General features: G+C 38.4%; 1 protein-coding gene across 1 annotated transcript in view; it reads right to left on the bottom strand.

The window, feature by feature from the left end:
• Positions 1 to 18,829, bottom strand: part of BOD1L1 (biorientation of chromosomes in cell division 1 like 1) — a 52,369-nt gene that overhangs the window by 23,147 nt on the left and 10,393 nt on the right. The window contains exons 9-13 of the mRNA XM_074951669.1: positions 16,454 to 16,529; positions 8,634 to 14,871; positions 6,978 to 7,045; positions 5,910 to 5,979; positions 847 to 890 (exon numbers count right to left, since the gene is read on the bottom strand). Coding sequence (XP_074807770.1) covers positions 847 to 890; positions 5,910 to 5,979; positions 6,978 to 7,045; positions 8,634 to 14,871; positions 16,454 to 16,529 — 6,496 coding nt within the window. The remainder of the gene's footprint in view (positions 1 to 846; positions 891 to 5,909; positions 5,980 to 6,977; positions 7,046 to 8,633; positions 14,872 to 16,453; positions 16,530 to 18,829) is intronic.

Below are 18,829 nucleotides of genomic sequence, written 5' to 3'. Positions count from 1 at the left end.
TGGGAAATAATTCTTACAGAAAGAACCATTCTCTAGTAATAGCTCAGACAGGTAAATGCTTAGTGATTCTAACATTTTTAAGTACATTATAGATTATTAATTTTTATACCTTAATAAATTACGTTGTCATCTGGATTAGCAGCTTTGTGTTATAAAGTACATGCCTTTAATACCCTATGACGACATTTTACATCTGCAATGTTTTCAACTACACCCTATTATATTTATCAACCTACAAATCCTTGTATGATCACAACACATAGTATTTTCAGAAAGCCCGGCCTTCTGAAAGTTTCAATTATCATCCCCATTTTTCCTCTCTGTTCCTCCTGCTGAGGAGATTTAATGAAGCTTCTCATTTCAATCTGTCAACACTGTCCTGAAATGGTCACAGACTGTTGCAAAGTAATGTAACAAAACCTCTTTCCTGAAAAGCTCAGTGTGCTTGCATCTGCAATGCTCTCAACACCTATCAGGTTGAGAGCACAGGTTCAGAGATAAGAACCAAGCTCTGGATGGTGAAGGTAACAAAGGAAGAGCTGAGGTACTCTAAGCACAATTATGTGGCAAATTGAAAAATAGCAATTATGCATCAATTTGCATAGCTGCATAACCTAATTATACACAGACCTTGTATATACTAGAAATAACATTTCCCTTTAGATTGCAGTATGCAATTTTGTTGTCCCAGGATATTAGAAAGACAAGATGCATGAGGTTGGACTTCTGTTGAAACTGGTCCAATAAAAGGTATTTTCTCACCCACCCCGTCTCTCTTATTTCCCTTCAGAGACTGCTCAATGTAAATCCAAAACGTAAAACAAAGTAAACGTAACAAGATCTTACATCTATAGGGTCTTTCTTCAAAGCAGCATTCTTCAGGGGCAAATCTGTTAAAATAAAACAGAATACTGATTTTATGGAAATCAAAAGTCCAGCAGAAGCTTCGTTCCGCCTCATGATGTATCCAAAAAGGTTCCTGAATATGTGAAGTTCATGTACTATCTAATGCAATGGTTTTTTTTTTTTTTTTAAATGAAAAATATAATTTTGATTTCTAAAAGGTAAGGTAGTTTAAAATCATTAGTGTTTTATGGCTACATATAATTTAGATATTAATGAATGAAATCCTGGCCCTTTTGAAATCAATGGGTGCAATGCTATTTACTTCAATGGGACCAGGATTTCACGCCATATATTTAAAATCACGAAGCTGGATGCTGGATCATGGGATAGTACATAACACATGCTGCAGCATCAGGCTCAGTAGGGGAACCTAAGCTTACATGATTCCAGTAACAAGATCCAAGTGTGTCACTTCTGTAATATACTAAAGAGAGAAAAGCATAGTTTAGAAATCAGAGCACAAGACTAGAAGCCAGAAAGGCTGGTGTGCTAATTCTGGATCAGATAAAGCTCACTCTGTGCTCTTGTACAAGTCACTGACCCTCTGCTTCCTGACGGGGAACTATAGGAGTGGCTGGGGTCTAGAGCATTTTTGAAAATCTGGCCATTTTGTACAGATGTGTAAATGAGAGCTGAAATCTTTTTGAAAGCTGTTACCTGTTTGAAAGCTGTTTTGAAAGCTGTTGTAGGTGCTGAGCACTTTTGAAAATCTGGTCCCTGAAGCACCGACTTCATATTTTCATATTAAAAGTTTAAAACAACTAAGAGCATTCCACGCAATTTAAGTTTCCTATCCTACATTTAGGATACAAGAGCCAGTATCCAGCATAATTTAAATGATCTGTGGTGGCAACACTGTTAATCTGTTTAAAAGTATTCCACATAGTCAAACTTTTTACTGTTACACCCTTAGATTGCAAAATGGTATTTTTCAATTTTTAAAAGCATTGTCAATTGAAGAGTTAGATCCTAGCCACTCAAACAGCAATGATATGTTTACATTCCTTGGAATCTTGGACTACTAAACTACTGTGTCTGCTGTTCATACTCAACAGTGACAGAATACACATTTGTCTTTTAAACAACTTCCTTTTACGTATGTTGAACTATACCAAACACAGCAAAGAGATTATTTAAAAAAAACTCTACCCAGAACAACAAAGCATTAAAATCTTGCATATGTGTCATATCTAACATGATTTACACAACAAAGGGATTCTTTTGTGAAACATTTTACATTATGAAAGACTACTTTAGCCAGTTCAGTCCACACATTTTAAACTAAGTACTGCACGTCTGGATGACTGAGTAACTAAGTGTTTTGAAGTGCACGTTAAAAAGTACAGCAATCTCAAAGGACAAATTAGCGTGGTAGCCTGAGACCAGTAAAAACAAACAAACAAAAACCCGAAAAACACCGAAAGAAAAATTGGTCCTCTGAAGATAATACCCTGTAGCCAATATTCACGGTTTAAAAACCTTTTGTGTAAATGCATATTTGAGCAATGCCTATTTCCTTATATGCATTTATGAAGCAAAAGTTTTTACAGCTTTAAAGCTGTCTGTGTGAATTTGATCCCCTGAAGACTAAATCTACAATTCCATTTATACCTAATGTCATGTCAGCAGGAATTTGCAGATCTTGTAATTTAGAACCTTACAGGTCTACACAAAATTTAAGCACTGCATGAGTGGCAATCACCCAGTGTTCACTGTGACCTTGCCATCCAAGTAGTAGACATGATGGTCTCTATGAACACTGGTCAAAACCTTCAATACCACGATTGCACATTTTTTTATATTAACCAGCACCACATAATCAGACTTTCATACACACTTGTGAAGTGTTCCATTTCTCCTTTGATCATTTATTTAAAAATATTTTATTTTCAAAAAAACAATTTTTAAGAATTTAGGGTCAGCAGATAAAAAACTCTTCCTGGACAAATCAAATGTCACATGAGGCCTGATGATGATTTTTCAAAATAAGTACTGGTAATTAAAAAAAAAGTATGTTGCATACAAGGAAGGGACCTGGATTTCTAATTTCCTTCTAACCCTTGTAATGAGTTCCAAGGAGGCAGACTTCTGTCCTATGAGGAGTCTCACTGACTTTGATGGGGATCACCATAGGCGTAGTGGGTATGCCCCTGCAGAGATCCTGGTAGGATTGGGATCCTTAGGCCTGATTCATGTTAATAAAAGTAGCCATAATTATTCTGTTTTTGAGGAAGGGCTTTTTTTTTTTTTGGTAAGTGGTGGAAGAACACAAATAGAAGCAGAAAAAAATGCAACTACAGAAGTAGGTTAGCTGAGGGCTTAAAGGCTCTGCCATGTTACTCAACACAATTGAAGCAGATAGATATTAAAGTCTATATCTATCTACTTACCTATATTTAGAATCGACTTAAACCCCCATATTCTATTTTAGATAAACGTACCTCTCTGCCCCCCTTGTCAAATTATCCTTCCCTACCTCACATAGAAGGATAGAATCATAGGGTTAGAAAGGACCGCAAAGGTTATCTAGTCTAACCTCTCCCAACTCACCTGAGTTCTAATCCTACCTACGGGTCCAGCTGGCTTCAAAATCAACATGGGAGGGGGTAACTGTATACCTAGCCATAACACTTTACTGACTCTAGGCCTTCAACTCTAAACTATTAGGGGAAGGGACTGTGTCTTTAATTTCCTTGGACAGTGCCATGCACAGTGTTATCCCTGTTATCTTTTGTAATTCAACTTAGTCTTGTTATCTAGTTGTTGCAATAATTGAAGATGATCTCCGTTTCTAAGTCATGTGGCAAATGTCCTTACAAAACTACCTGGAGCACAAACCCCAACAAAAAGACAGGAAAAAAATAAAAACATTCTAGGCAGTACTGTTCTTTTTCAGCCTTATAGGCATAACAAAACAACTGCAATAAATGTTTGAAAATAATGCTTGGAGAAGGAATTAAGTGAGTGCAGAAACATTTGCAGTGGAAGAGATTTCTAACAAGTCACATAGTCCTAAAAACAACTTAGCCTTTAACTTGAGAAAATACAGTTTTCTCATCATTCAACTTATGAATTCTCTTCAAACTATGGCAAATGGATATGAACTTGGTATCTTCTGGCTAGCAGGGAAGACACATGAAATCTTCCTCTGAAGCCAGTACTAACAAGACACTGTGACTCAGCCAACATAGAAATGCAATTACTAGTAGATCTCTGCAAAGGACTTGTTAAAACACTAAAAACAAGGACATTCTAAGTTTAGTCCTACATCCCTTTCGGAAGGTCGCTGTATTTTACCTGAATACTGACAACATTTTGAGAACATTAACAGTTTGTAATCTGCATGCAATTAGAATCTTCCGTAGAGGCCAACATGGGAAATAAGGGGATGGAAATGAGAGAGAGAAAAACCACCTCTGAGATGGTTGTCTCAAGCAATTAATAGAAACATTAATAGAAGTCTGAATATTTATGAAGCAAATTTCTAGCGTATTACTGATGTACTTTGATGCTCCGATTTAACCTTTTAGAAAGGCTATTTCCATTCAGTACAAATGAATAGGATAAGCCACTTTTGTCATGTTACAACAGCATGTTTCCAACCCCCAACCCAACGTATTTATTCTATTCCACTGAAAAGTGTGGCTCAGAGCTGGCCACCAAACGATATGGCAATACAGTCACCCAAGGCTCAGTTTCCCCCCTTCACTCTTCAGTTAATTCACACCCAGGAATTTCCATTAACTTCTCCTCTTGGAGTCTGCTTTATTGAACCATTCTAGTTACATAATAAAAGCAAGTTTTCTTGGCCCTTCCAGGTTCAAATCGTTCCTCACCTGGTCAGCAGGATTCTTTGCAGCCACACTTCAAGAGACTGCAATTCTTCCCAAACCAAGCTGTGCAGGTTCCTCCAGTGTCTTCCTTCTAGGGCCGATGCCTAAATTCTGGCAAGCTTCCCTAGCTTGCCACAATCCTTGCTCTATTACCAGAGCCTTCCTGCTCCTCACATGTCTCTTCCAGTAAGTGAACAGAAGTGAAGCTTATAGGAGGTGCTGCAGTGTCACGTGATCCTTGATCACCTGACTTCAACACAGGGCAGAGCTTGGGGTCTTTAACCCCCTGTGATATTACTGATTTTTTAAAATTTATTTATTAACTTAAACTGCTTTTCCTTGGGCATTATTTCTAAAGCAATGGGTCAAGATGATTGACATAAGGCAGTTTTAGGATGACTAGTTTCTCCGACTCATGCAAAAAAAAAAAAAAAAAAAAAAAAAAATCAATGGAAAGACTTCAAATGGGTTTCAGTGGCCTTTGGTTCAAGCCCTCTATGCATAGTCTCAATTAAAACGTTTCATCTGTGTAGGAATTAATAGATAGTACTTAAACTCACAAATATGAAAATGTAAACCAGTCATCATAAAAACGTAGAGACGCATAACTAAGGACAGGAATGACCACTCTTATAATCTAGTTTGTCCAGCTGCAGAACACAGGCCATAGGACTTCCCTGAATGAATTCCTATTTGAAGTAGAGCACAGATCTTTTCAATTAAGATTGAGTGTTTTTTCTAAAAATTGCCAGAGATGGAGACTCTACCACAATCCCTAGTAAATTGTTCCAAAGGCTAATTATCTTAAACGTTACAAATTTACACCTTATTTCCAGTCTGAATTTATCTAGCTTCAGCTCCAACCATTCCCACAAATACTTTTGTCTGCTAGACTGAAGGGCTCATTATCAAATTTTTGTTCCCAATCTAGGTATCAACAGACTGTAACCAAGTCACCCCCTTAATCTTCTTTTTGTTAAGCTAAACAGAGAGTATATCACTAAGGCATGTTTTCCAATCCTTTACTCATTCTCGTGATTCTTCGCTCAAGCCGCTCCTATTTGTCAATATCGTTCTTGAATTGTGGACCTGAGAACTGGACAAAATATTTCAAGAGTGGTTGCACTACTGACCAAACAGGCGTACTAAGCCACAACAAAATAAATCTACCTTTTAGACGTTCTTCAATATGGGGCTCCTCATGCAGTTCTTGCCTTGTTGGACTTCTAGACTTTTGTGGCTAAAACCAGAATACAACGGAAACAAAATACTTCAGGTCTATGGGGAAAAAAACTCTCGTATCCATAGTAACAGGTATCACCGTATAGCCTTAGCAAAGCAGTCAAGAGATCTTTGAATTACAAGATTTTAAACAGCTTTTCAATCAAATATTGATACAGCATATTAGTTTAGTAGTGGGGATTAGCAGTATTATATCACCCAAAAGCACAGCACCATAAATTCTACTTAACTGTTAAATCTGCCACAGAAATAATGGATTATTGTAATGAAGAGATCTAAAGAGAAATCACTTGAACTCCAGATACAGTTTCTAGGAATTATTCTCCCTGTACGTGAAGTTCTCTGAAGGTACTTTAGTATAAATCTAGATTAGAAAAACTTATAGATGAAGATACACCACTAAAGTAGCTATCACCAGAGAATGTAGCTGTTGTGGCAGTAAAAAATATCTTCCTTAGACAGTCAATTTTTCCAGTCTTCCCTGGATTTCTCTTAAAACAAGTGATTTTGCAGCTCAGCACAAAAACGTGGAGAAGAGAAAATGAACATCAGTAGCATCTGTTCATTTCAAAATACTTAACTAATGGATATTAAGGATCATAAAATGTATGTATGCATACGTATTTTCAGAAGAACTATTTATCATAATAAGCATATTCACAATAGGACTCCAATCCTTAAAAAAAAACAACCAAGCACAGATTGAGACATTATGTAGCCATTTAAAAGGGGGAAGTACACCATTGGGACAGGCAACAAATTCTACTGCTGAATAATCTGGAAGGTGCATGTGTGCAATTTAAATAAGAGTCATTTGAAAAGCTGCAGCTAAATATCTGGAGAATGTCCCTTTAAAAGCTTGCAAGATTCAAATTCAGTTTTAGTTGCGCACACATTCTATGTAAATAGTAATAAATATAAAAAAGAAAATTTCAATTTAAGATTGTGGACAACTACACAGGAGAGAACGTTATCGCTACAAAATACCAGAAATACCTCTTCAGTTTTCAAGTTCGTTTTCAGTTCCAGATCTTCAGTTAAGATTGGTAAAGTTTCTCTCTTGCCTGATGAAATATAAGTAGATTAACAATTATTTTATTAATTTGTACAGAACTGCAGTAGGACTGCTGTTCCCCAGGAACATCATATAAACTTGATGTATTTGATGTAGCTACCCCAGTGATGAAATGAATTAATCATTTTGAAAATAATCTGTCCCCCACAAAATACAATTCACTCTCCCATCCACTTTTTTACATTTTGATGGTTGAGTTGGGGGTGGAGAACATTGGATCCCAGGTTTCTCTCTGCTTGATTTTGAAAATTATGGAAAATATTGAACATTTTATTTTAAATATACTGTTAGTAATATCAACAGACTTCATTATGTAAAAATCTAAATAGAACACTAAAACTGTATGAGTCACTAGATAGCTCAGGAGTTGCACTAAGGGATGTAAATCAAGGTTTTATTTAAAAAAAAAAAAGCCTAAAGTTAAGAGTCTGAGTCCATTATTAGGCACCCAAATAAATGACCAGATTTTCAGAGAGGTCTACCATTCAATAGCTCCAATTTATGCAATGATTGTCTTTTTGTAATATCCTGAAGATTCTCCCCTCCGACACACTCTTTAAGTAGGAGCCACAGGGTCTTCACACCTCTGAAAATCAGGTCAATTAATTAGATATTTAAATATGGATTCTGAAGTCTTCAGGAACTCTTTTTTTGAAAATCTTATTAACCAAAAGTCATTACCATCTGAAGGCTGCTTGATGATCTATGTGAAATGACTCACTGGTTACAGTCCACCAAATAAAATGAGTACAAATGGCATCAATGTAGGCTGTTTCAGAGAAGAACAAAAATTGAATAGGAAGATTGAACTACCCAGTATTCCCCAGAGGAGACAGGGTTGAGGAAGATTTGCAGGGCAGTGAGTGGAAGTTTGCATTGTCATGGCCCATGCTTGTCCCTATTCTATACATAGTGAACTTCAGTCTTCAGGTTTGTCAATTTGGCATATTTTCTGGAAACTAAATTTGTCTTACAATGTTTAATGTATTTCTTCTATCTTCATTAGTGAGAAAACCTGACAGAGAAGAAGAAAGCATTTATAAAAAAATTACTTGACCAGTATTTTCTGTATCCTTTACTATTAATGAAGATACAGTATATCTGAGCGCTTTCTTTCTTTCTTTTACAGCCCAATTTCTTCTGAGTCTGCAAATGAAGTAATTGTGATGCTGGTAGACCAGGTGACAGCTCATGTCAAGGTCGCAATGTCTCAACTGACCACTGACAAATACATAGCTGGAATCAGATGTGTGTTACCATTGTTAGAAGTATGAATTATAAGAATGTGTTGAGACTTTATTGAATGCTTGTCAGTTGCTGCATGCATTAATCTCATTCATAACATCTGTAATCCCATATTGAAAGGTAATATTTGAGCGGTTGTATTGTGAGCCTCTGTGACTGTGTAAGTCAGCAGACAGGAAAGAGACATTACTTAATGTGACAGGCAGACAGACCATTATAGGGCGTTTCAACAGAATTTCCCCTACGTATGTAGATTCAGGAACTGCAAAAGTATGTTAGGTGCATACAGTTTATAAATCAGAGGGGGTGGGGAAGGGAAGAGAAAACCTTACCTGAATTGATGCTTCTATTTTGTTGAAAAGAAACTTCGATTCCAAGGTTATCATCTACTTCCATGGTGTTCCTTTTGCCATCATTCTCAAATTGTTTATCCATATGAGACACGGGGAAGTCACTCTTTTCTCCCAGTTTTGCTTCTACAGTTATTTCACCCTGCTTGGTATTTACAGTCAATTTGCTTTCATATTTAGAAACTAGTGGAAGCGTTTGTGCCCTAGGAGGTGAAGTCCTTGCTTCAGAAAAGTCATTTTCTAATAAGCTACTGTTAACATTATAGTCTATGTTTTTAAAATCATCATTCCTTTTTGCTTTTTCTGAAGGAATACAAGGTTCTGATGTAACTTCCACATATGGAATATACTCTTCAGCTCTTTCATCACTTGCATCCATCTCTGTAGAAGGGCCAACAATGACTGTAGACTCTGTATTAATCTCCATACAGAGGGCTTCCTCTACACTTATGAGGTTCACTGTAGTCTCAGCTGTTTCTGCAACTTCAGTGTCTACTGTGATCTTACCTACTGCTGATTCTCCCATCACAGCATCCTCATGAATCTCCTCTTCTCCCCTAAATATGCATTCATCTCCTTCTCTACCACCCACAGGCAAAGAACTATCACTTTTTTCTGGGTCTGTAGATGACAGGATGCATTCAACTTCTTTGGTACTATTAAAGATGACATCATTTTCATCTTTTACTTCTGTGTTTGCTGCAACGAGCTGACTTTCCTCTATGACTGAGAAGGTGAAAAGACTGTCACATTCTTCCATAGTACTGAGAGTGATCACAGCACCTTCCTCTTTATCTTCTATACTTGAAGCAATGTGTTGATCTTCATTGCTGCTGGCAACTCTCAGCATTGGAGCCTCACATTCTACCACCTTTCTAACAAAAATCATAGAACCACCACTTTTTCCTTCTGTGTTTAGAGCAGTTAGCTCACGCTGCTCATCTCTCGCTGCACTGGTCTCAACAACCTTACATTCTTCTGCTGCATTTGGGGAGATCATGGAACCCTCATCTTTTTCTTCTGTTTCTGCTGCAATGAGTTGACTTTCAGCTTGTGTGGCTGCACTGATCAGGACTATCGCACATTCTTCTGTCCCACTTCTGGTGATCATGGCAGCCTCCAGTCTTCCTTCTGTTCCTGAAGCACTGAGTTGATCCTCATCTTGTGTGGCTGCACTGGGCATAGGAGCCTCAAAATATTCCCTACTTGTGGAGATCATGGCAGTGTCACTTTTTGTTTCTGTGCCTGCAGCAACATGCTGAATCCTATCCTCTGTGGCTTCACTGGACATGAGGATCACTTGTTCTTCCATTATACTTGTGGAAATCATAGCACACTCATCTTTTTCTTCTTTGCTGCTTGCAGTTGGATGATTTTCATCATCATCTCTAGCACTGGATGCACTGGGCATGGCAACCTCATATATCTCCATATCTATACAAAACACAGTACTCTCATTCACTTCTTCTGTTCTTGCAGCAGTGACCTGACTGTTATATTCCATAGCTGCACTGGGCATGGGAGCTTCAAATTCTTCCACAATACTGGTGGAAATCATTGTACACTCATCTTTTGCTAGTTTACTGCTGGCAGTGTATGTATTCTCTTTGAATTCTGTGGCTGTACTAGGCATGGGAGCCTCAAATTCTTCCTTCTCTATTAAGGTCACAGTGCTTTCATTTTCATCTGTTCTTGCAACAGTGAGGGAACCTTCTTCAATTTCTGTGGCTGAACATGGCATAGAAGCATCACCTTCTTCTACGGTACTGGTAGAGATCACGTCACCTTTAGCTTTTTCTTCATCAGTAGAAGCAGCAGGACTTTCATCTTTCTTTGTGACTGCACTGGTTATGGGACCCTCACATTCTCTGCCATGATTTCCATTGGCACTGTTGTCATTCTTTTCTTCAGCTGCGGCAGCAGACTGACCCTTATCTTTCTCTGTCACTGCACTAGTCATCAGACCCTCATACTCTTCAACATCTATAGACATCATGGCATCCTCATCTTTTTCTGTTTTTGGGGTCAAAGCGTCTTCATCTGCTACACTTGCACTTGTCACGCTGCTCTCAACTATCCCCTTTGCACTTTCGCAGATTATGCCACTATTAGCTTCTTTCTTTGCACCAGTATTGCTGTCAACCCCATCTTTATTTATATTTGTGGCAGCCATACCTGACTCAGCTTCTACCTGTTCTGCAACGATGCAGATAATGGAACTTTCACCTTCTTCTGACCCTATACAAATGAGTTCACTTTCACCTTCTATTCCTGCACAAGTTGAAGAATGCTCTATTTCTTCATTTCCTCTTCCTGTACTGGTCACAATACCCTCACCTTCTTCATCCTCTTCTTTTGCACCTGTGCTAGTCACAAAGCCTTCATCGTCACACGGCCCTATGCTGATCATAGCGATAGTAGCTTCTTCTTTTGCTCCTGTACTGTCCATTGCACTTTCACATTTTTCTATATCTAAGCCAACTGCAAAACCTTCATTGCTATCTTCCAGTCCTGTGCAGACTGCTGCAGTCTCAGCATCATCTTCTGCTATTATGCCTGTGCTGGTCACTGTACTTTCACCATTTACAGGATCTTCACCTTTGTCAGCACTTGTTCCTGTCATGGTATTGTTGTTCATGACCATTTTGACACCTGCACCAGTTACAGCACTGTCTTCTTGTGCATCTACACCAGTCACTGAGCCAATTATGAAGCCAAGACCTCTTTCTTCTGCACCTGTACAAGTCACAGCACCCTCACTGTCTTTTAACTGGCCAGCACCAGTTACATTGCTCTGGCATTCATCTGAATTATTGCTGCTCATGGATCCTTCACCTGCTTCTGTGCCTGCACTGGTTACAGCACCGTCACTTTCAGTTTCACCTATACAGGTAATAGAACCTTCAAATTTGCCTGTACGTCTACAAGTTGAAGTCTTGCACTTCTCTTCTGAGCCTGCACTAGTTACAGCGTCATCTTTTTCTTCTGTCCCAGCACCGTTCACATTATCCTCAATTTCCATTCTGCCTGCATTGACTGAATCTCTACCATTTTCTTCTGTATAAATCATGCTGCACTCACCACTTTCTCCTTCCTTTGTACTAGTCAGAAAACTTTCCGTTTCTGCAAATCCTCCAGTGACAACACCGCCACCTTCTTCAGCTGCTGCAACAGTACACTCACCATCTGCTTCTGTGCTGAAACTGACACCTTCATTACTTTTCGCCCATATACCTGTCGTGAAACCTTCATCTGCTTCTATGCTTGTGCAGATTAAAGTAACCTCACTTTCTTTTTCTGAGCAAGTAGTTGTGGCATCACTTTCCTTTTCAGAATGTATTACAGCACCCTCACCTTTCCCGTCTCCTCTACTGGTGGACATTACAGTGCTCTCAATCATTTTCTCTGTGCTGGTTCCTATTGCAGTGGCCTCAGTTGTTTCTAGCCGGTTGTATATGTGATCAACACTTCCTGCACTGGTGCCCACTACATTGTTTTCATTTTTATCTTCAGTGTCAGTTATTATGCCATCACCTTCTTCTGCTCCACTAACTATAAAAGAGTCTTTAATTATTTCTTCTGGAACTCTTATAACATTCATTGGCACTAGCAACAAAGAAGATTCTACAGCGTCACCCATATCGTGTCCATCACTCTTTTTGACCACGTCCACCATGGTACCCTTTTCTTCCTTTGCAGCAGGGCCTATATTTAAGTTTTCATCACTTTCTTTTTTCCCCAGGTTCATTAAGACAGATTTGTTCATGCTTATACCTCCATGATCTGCAGCTTGGTCAGTCATCAAGCCTTCTATTCCACCAGTTACATTATATGCATTTCTTCCTTGCACACTATCTAACATAGTCACTTGATCATAACCTTCTTGTATACTTACATCACCCATGTTCTCTCCTACTGCTTCTTCACCAATTAGAGGAGTCTCACCATCTTTTTTTTCAGTGTCTATCATGGTGACCTCACCTTCTTTCATAACACAACCTAGCACAGGGCTATCCTGTTGTTTCATGTATGCAGTTTGTGTTTCATTTTTGTCTAAAATAAAGGAGTCTTTATTTAAACAAATCTTATCTAAAGTATGAGATTCCTCTTTAGCTACATTAGGCAAAGAGTCTGTGAAGCCTGAGATACATATATCCATGGACTTTTTATGGGAAGCATCTTGTCTGGATGAATTAATTGCTAAAGAAACACTTTCTTCAATAGGATTGACATTATTGTTTAAATTTTTTGGTTTTCTGGCATCTTCTGAAGTCTGCTCCTTAATAGGAGCATTAAGTAAAATTCTACCACTTGTTTCATACACAATGTTCATTTGATATGCCCCCTGTTTAATGGGTCCTTGCTCCTCAGAAGCTTGTTTGGACACAGTATCTAGTGCATCTACTCCTTTAACAGGATTTTTTTCATGTTCAATGGTTTGTTCAGAATTTCTGTCAGCTGGAAACTCTGATACACATGCTTCGAAATCTGCCAACCTGTTTCTTAATTCATTTTTTGAACTCTGTAGGTTCGTATTTTCTTTTGCAGTATTTTCAGAGTCCATGTCTAGTAGTGAATTACTACTGCTTTTTTCTTCAACTTTAGATGCTTCATGTACCTTTGCATATGTCTGTTCTGAATCAACTTCCATTGGCTCTTCTCCTTGTTCAGAATGTAATGAGTCATCACTAGTCCTGATTGGTCTTTGAGTGGACGGAATATGACTGGTTACAAATATATCAGTTGCTAATTTTTCCTCTTCCATTGTCATTTCATGGGCTGACAAACTTCCTTTTTTATTTTCACAAGACAATTTCTTACTTGACTTTTTATCCATAATCATAATCCCTTGCACCTTTTCATTGCTACCGTCCATTTCTTTAATATCTTTGTCCTCCAATTTGTTACTCTCTTCCTTCTTCTTCATTTCCTTATTGCTATGCTTTAAGTTTCTGCTTTTGTGACCTTCTACGGACAGCTTTCTTTCTAGTTTGGAATAACTTAAATCTTTATCACTCTTATTTTTCTCTTTTACAGATATCTTTTCTCCTGCTTGTAACTTAACTCTGTGGCTAAAGTCTTTTTGTGAACTATAAATTGAATGCATCCCACTTTCTAGCTCAAAATCAACAATGCTTTCTTCAAAAACTTTATCTTCGTTCTTGGATTTGCATTGTTTATCTGTGTCATTCTCTTCCATGTTCTTCTCTCTGTCTGGTTTCTGAACAGTCTCGTGTTTTGTAAAACTTTCTTGTAATTCTGTTTCAATTGGTTTGGATTGTTTACTGTGACTCTTAGATTTAGACTTTAACAAAAACTTGTCTTCTAAGAAACTCTTCGATCTTCGTCTATCTCTGTGAATACTATCTTCTTGCCTTAAATTACTATCTGAATTAGTTGATTCTATTTCATTTTTATCTTCTGAATAGCTTTCACTCCTTCTCTGTGATGAAGAAACAAGTTGCTTAGAATTACCCTGAGAATCCTTCTGTGGCCTAGAATCACTTGATGACCTTTTGGACTTGTATTCCGCTCTTGACTTTTCTGTTGAAATGTGTCTGTCTCTTTTGTTATTTTCTTTACGCAACATTTCTTCATTTTTTAACGTGTATTCAGAAACATTTTTTCCATCTTTGCTAGTCGTTGATATTTTCCTTTCACTTCTGTGTTTACTTTTTTTTTCAAATTTATCATCTGATGGAACCTTTGTTTGTTGATTATGTTTTTGAACACTATCCTCACCTTTCAAGCTTCTCTCAAAAGAATGAAGGTCAATATCATCACTTATTTTATGTAGACTGTCTCCTTTATATTTATGTTTTACTAACAATTTATCTTCTGAAAGAGTTCTTTCTTTTTCATTTTTATCTTTAAATGATTTCAGCTCTTTCTTGGGAACACTTCTCAAATTTTGAATTTCTGTATCATCTTTTTTAAGATGTTTTTCATTTTTAAAGGCATATTTCTGCTTCTGCAGTTCATCAGTATTAATCTCAGCTCTGTCCAGCTGCTTTTTGGGATCCTTTGTTTCTGTGTCCTGCTGCGTTCCTTCTATCTGAAGAGAGGTAGATGTTTTTCTTTTATGTTCTCTTTCCACTTTAGGATCATTTTTGCTTTCCTCAGTTGAATGTACTGAGTCTGAAACTCTTCTAACAGGCTTAGTCACTTCGCTTTTTCCATGATTATGCTTCAGCTCCTTTGAAGGGATTTTTTCACAGGTCTAAAACAAACAAACAAAAAAATCATCAGTACATTTACTACACTGAGGAATCATTTATCACCTTAATTTAGATCTTTGAAATAATTAGTTACACAGTATTCCTTGTAAGAACCCCAAATTAATTTCCCCCTCCCAATAGGTAAAAATATGAAATAATAATCAGAATTAGCAGGCATCCCTGAATTAATTCCAGTTTGAACTAGAGCTTATCTTTAAAATAAATCCAATCTTGATTTAAAAATTTCTAGTGATGAAAAATCTCACAACCTTTGGTAAATTGTTCCAACAGTTAATCACTCTCACTATTAAAAAAACTGTACCTTATTTCCAGTCTGATTTTGTCAAGCTTCAATTTACTGTAAATCTTGTTACAGTAAAAGCGCTGTTATCCAACATGTTGGGGGAATGGGGGTGCTGGGAAGTCAAAAATTCTAGTTAACTAAAAGGGAGGAAATTTGGGCATGGGGGGGGCTCAGGGCTGGGTGGTGGGAGGGGGTGTGGGCTCTGGGAGGGAGTTTAGGTGAAGGAGGGGGCGCGGGGCAGGGGGTTGCGGTGTGGGACGGGTTTTGGGACGCTGGATCCAGGCAGCGCTCACCTCGGGTGGCTCCCTAGAAGTAGTAGCATGTCTCTGCTGCTCCTAGGCGGAGGCGCGGCCAGGTGACTCTGAGCGCAGCCCCCGCAGCAACCATTGGCCGCAATTCGTGGCCAGTGAGAGCTGCAGAGCCAGCACTTGGGATGGGGGCAGCGCACGGAGCCCCCATGGCTGTTCCTCCACCTGGGAGCAGCAGGGACATGTCGCCACTTTCGGGCAGCCATTCAGAGCCATATAGGGAGCCTGCCGGCCCTGCACCAACCGGACTTTTAATAGCCCGGTCCGCGGTGCTGATAGAAACTGCCAGGGTCCCTTTTTGACCAGGTATTCCGATCGAAAACCGGACACCCGGCAACCCTATTGAAGATCAGAAATGCTGGTTTAGAGAGCTTTCCAGCTGGTAAAGAGAACACAGCTTTTACTGTATTTGTGTCTGCTAGAAGAAGAGCCCTGTTATCAAATTTCTGTTCCCCACCCATAAACTGATGAAAAAAATCACCCCTTAACCCTCTCTTTGATAAGCTAAACAAATTAAACTTCTTGAGTTTCTCCTATAAGGCACGCTTACCAAATCTTTTATAATTCTCATAGCTCTTCTTTGAACCCTCTCCAATTTTTCAATGTCTTTCTTGAAGTATGAATGCAAGAGCTGGACACAGTATTCCATCAATGACAAATACAGAGATAATATAACCTACCTAACTCCTACTTATTGTAACACTACAAAGGTTTTCTACACTAGCTGTTCTAAAAAGCCAAGAAGCAGCATTACTAAAATAACAAGGCTAGAAAATTAAACCAAGAGAAAGAATTAGAGGGAAAAATAATTCATAAAGATTAATCTAGTAGTAGGGAAGTTTAGTATATACAGAATCATTTTTCCAATTAAAAATGAACAGAATAGAGACATTTGATAATTTCTGTATAGTAAAACAAATGTTTTGATATGAAATTTAAAATAAAGTTTACTAGTTGATCTATGACACAAACCTCATTTGTCTTTTGTGTTTCTTTGGAATCTTCTTCAGGATGCTCATATTTCTTTTGCCAGCTATCTTCAACATACCTAAAATAGTCAATCAAAGCATTAGAAAAATGTCGTAACAATTTAGTCTATCAGTTTTGAACTAAGAGAAAACAGACATTTGCACACCAAAGCATCTAACGAGAACTTGCTGCATAACCTTGGGCAAGTCATTTAACACAGTAAGCTTCTATTTCTCCATATGCAAAATGTGGACAATACTTACCTACTTCACAGATGTGCTGTGAAGATTAATTAATGTCTGTGCAGTGCTTTGAAATGTAAAGTACTACACAAGTATTAGTACTGTTAAGTATGACTAGGTGTCCCCTGTAACTCAGATGAGCAAAGAGAACCACAGCACAGGCGAAAACAAATGTCCTCTCTGTATCCTTACTCTACTGCTTTCTACAGAAAAGAATTTTTAAAATACTGAATTGATCTTCCACAAACTTGGCTTCTTATATATGTCTCAAGACTTAAAAATCAAGCCAAGTCTGGACACTGTGCTGATACTCTTTGCAAGGATGCATAACACATTCCAGTTTGCACTGCACCATGTATTGGGGGGGAGGAATGCAAGCCAAAATAGGGAAAGAACATGTTAAAGAATATTTAGATAAGTTAAATGCATTCAAGTCATAGAATCATAGAATAGCAGGATTGGAAAGGACCTCAGGAGGTCATCTAGTACAACCCCCTGCTCAAAGCAGGCCCAATCCCCAATTTTTGCCCCAGATCCCTAAATGGCCCCCTCAAGGATTGAACTCACAACCGTGGGTTTAGCAGGCCAATGCTCAAACCACTGAGCTATCCCGGAGGTTGTGAGTCAGTATTTCAGTCAGCAGGGGCTGATGAAATACACCTTAAGGAACTAGCTGAAGCAATCTCAGAATCCTTAGCAACTACCTTTTAGAATTCATGGAGGATGGGTGAAGTCCCCGGGAATAGGAGAAGGGAAAACAGAAGTACCTATCTTAAAAAATGAGGACAAAAGAGGACTCGGGGAACTATATATTTGCCAGCCTAACTTCAATACCTGGAAAGATACTGGAACAAATTATAAAACAATCAATTTGTAAACACCTAGAGGATAGGGTAATAAGTAATAGCCAACGTAGATTGGTCAAGAAATAACCATGCCAAACTGACCTAATTTGTTCTGTGACAGGGTTACTGGCCTAGTGGATAGGGGAGAGCTGGGGGGGAGCTGTGGACATGATATATCTTGGTTTTAGCAAGGCTTCTGACACAGTCGCATTTTCATAAGCAAACTAGGAAAATGTGGTCTAGATGAAATTATACTGCAGGTGCACAACTGGTTGAAAGACTCAAGTGTACTCAAGAATGTTTTCAGTGGTTTTCTGTCAAACTGGGAGGACACATCTAGTGGGATCCCGAAAGGGTCTGTCTTGGATTTAGTACTATTAAAATTTTAATTATCTGGATAGTGGAGCGGAGGGAATCTTATAAAATCTGTGGATGAAATCAAGCTGAAAGGGATTGCTAGCACTTTACAGGACAGGATTAGAATTCACAACAACCCTGACAAGTTGGAGAATTAGTCTGAAACCAACAAGGTGAAATTCAATAAAGACACTTAAGGAGGAAATAATTCCAATGCACAACTACAAAATGGGGAATAAACTTGCTAGGTGTGGTTCTGTTGCAAAGGATCTGGGGGTTACAGTGGAGCACAAATTGAATGTAAACCAACAATGCAATGCAGTTGCGAAAATGGCTAATATAATTCTGGGGTGTATTAAAACAGGAGGGTTATATGTAAGACACAGGAGGTAGTTGTCCCACTCTGCTTGGTACTGGTGAGGCCTCCACTGGAATACTGTGTTCAGTTTTGGGTGCTAAACTTAAAGAAAGATGTGGACAGATTAGAGAGTTCATAGGAGAGCAACAAAAACAATAAAAGATTTAGAAAACTTTACCCATGAGGAAGAGTTAAAATAACTGGGAATGTTTAGGCTTGAGAAAAGACAGCTGAGGAGGGAACTGCTAATAGTCTTCAAATGTGTTAAGAGCTGTTATAAAGAGAACTGTGATCAACTGGTCTTCACGTCCACTGAAAATAGGACAAGAAGTAGTGGGCTTAATCTGCAGCAAGGGAGATTTAGGTTAGATATCAGGAAAAACTTTATAACTATAAGGGTAGTTATGCTTTAGAACGGGCTTCTATGGGAGGTTGTGGAATCCTCATCATTAGAGGTTTTAGACAAACACTCATAAGGGATGGTCTAAGAATCCTTGGTCCTGTCTTGGCAGAGGGGGCTAAACTAGATCAGGGGTTCTCAACCTTTTTCTCTCTGAGGCCCCCTCCAACATACCAT

This window comes from Natator depressus, chromosome 4 (assembly GCF_965152275.1).
Source record: "Natator depressus isolate rNatDep1 chromosome 4, rNatDep2.hap1, whole genome shotgun sequence".
NCBI lineage: Eukaryota > Metazoa > Chordata > Testudines > Cheloniidae > Natator > Natator depressus.
Note: the sequence above shows the minus strand (reverse complement) of the source record. Positions and strands in the feature narration are given on the sequence as shown.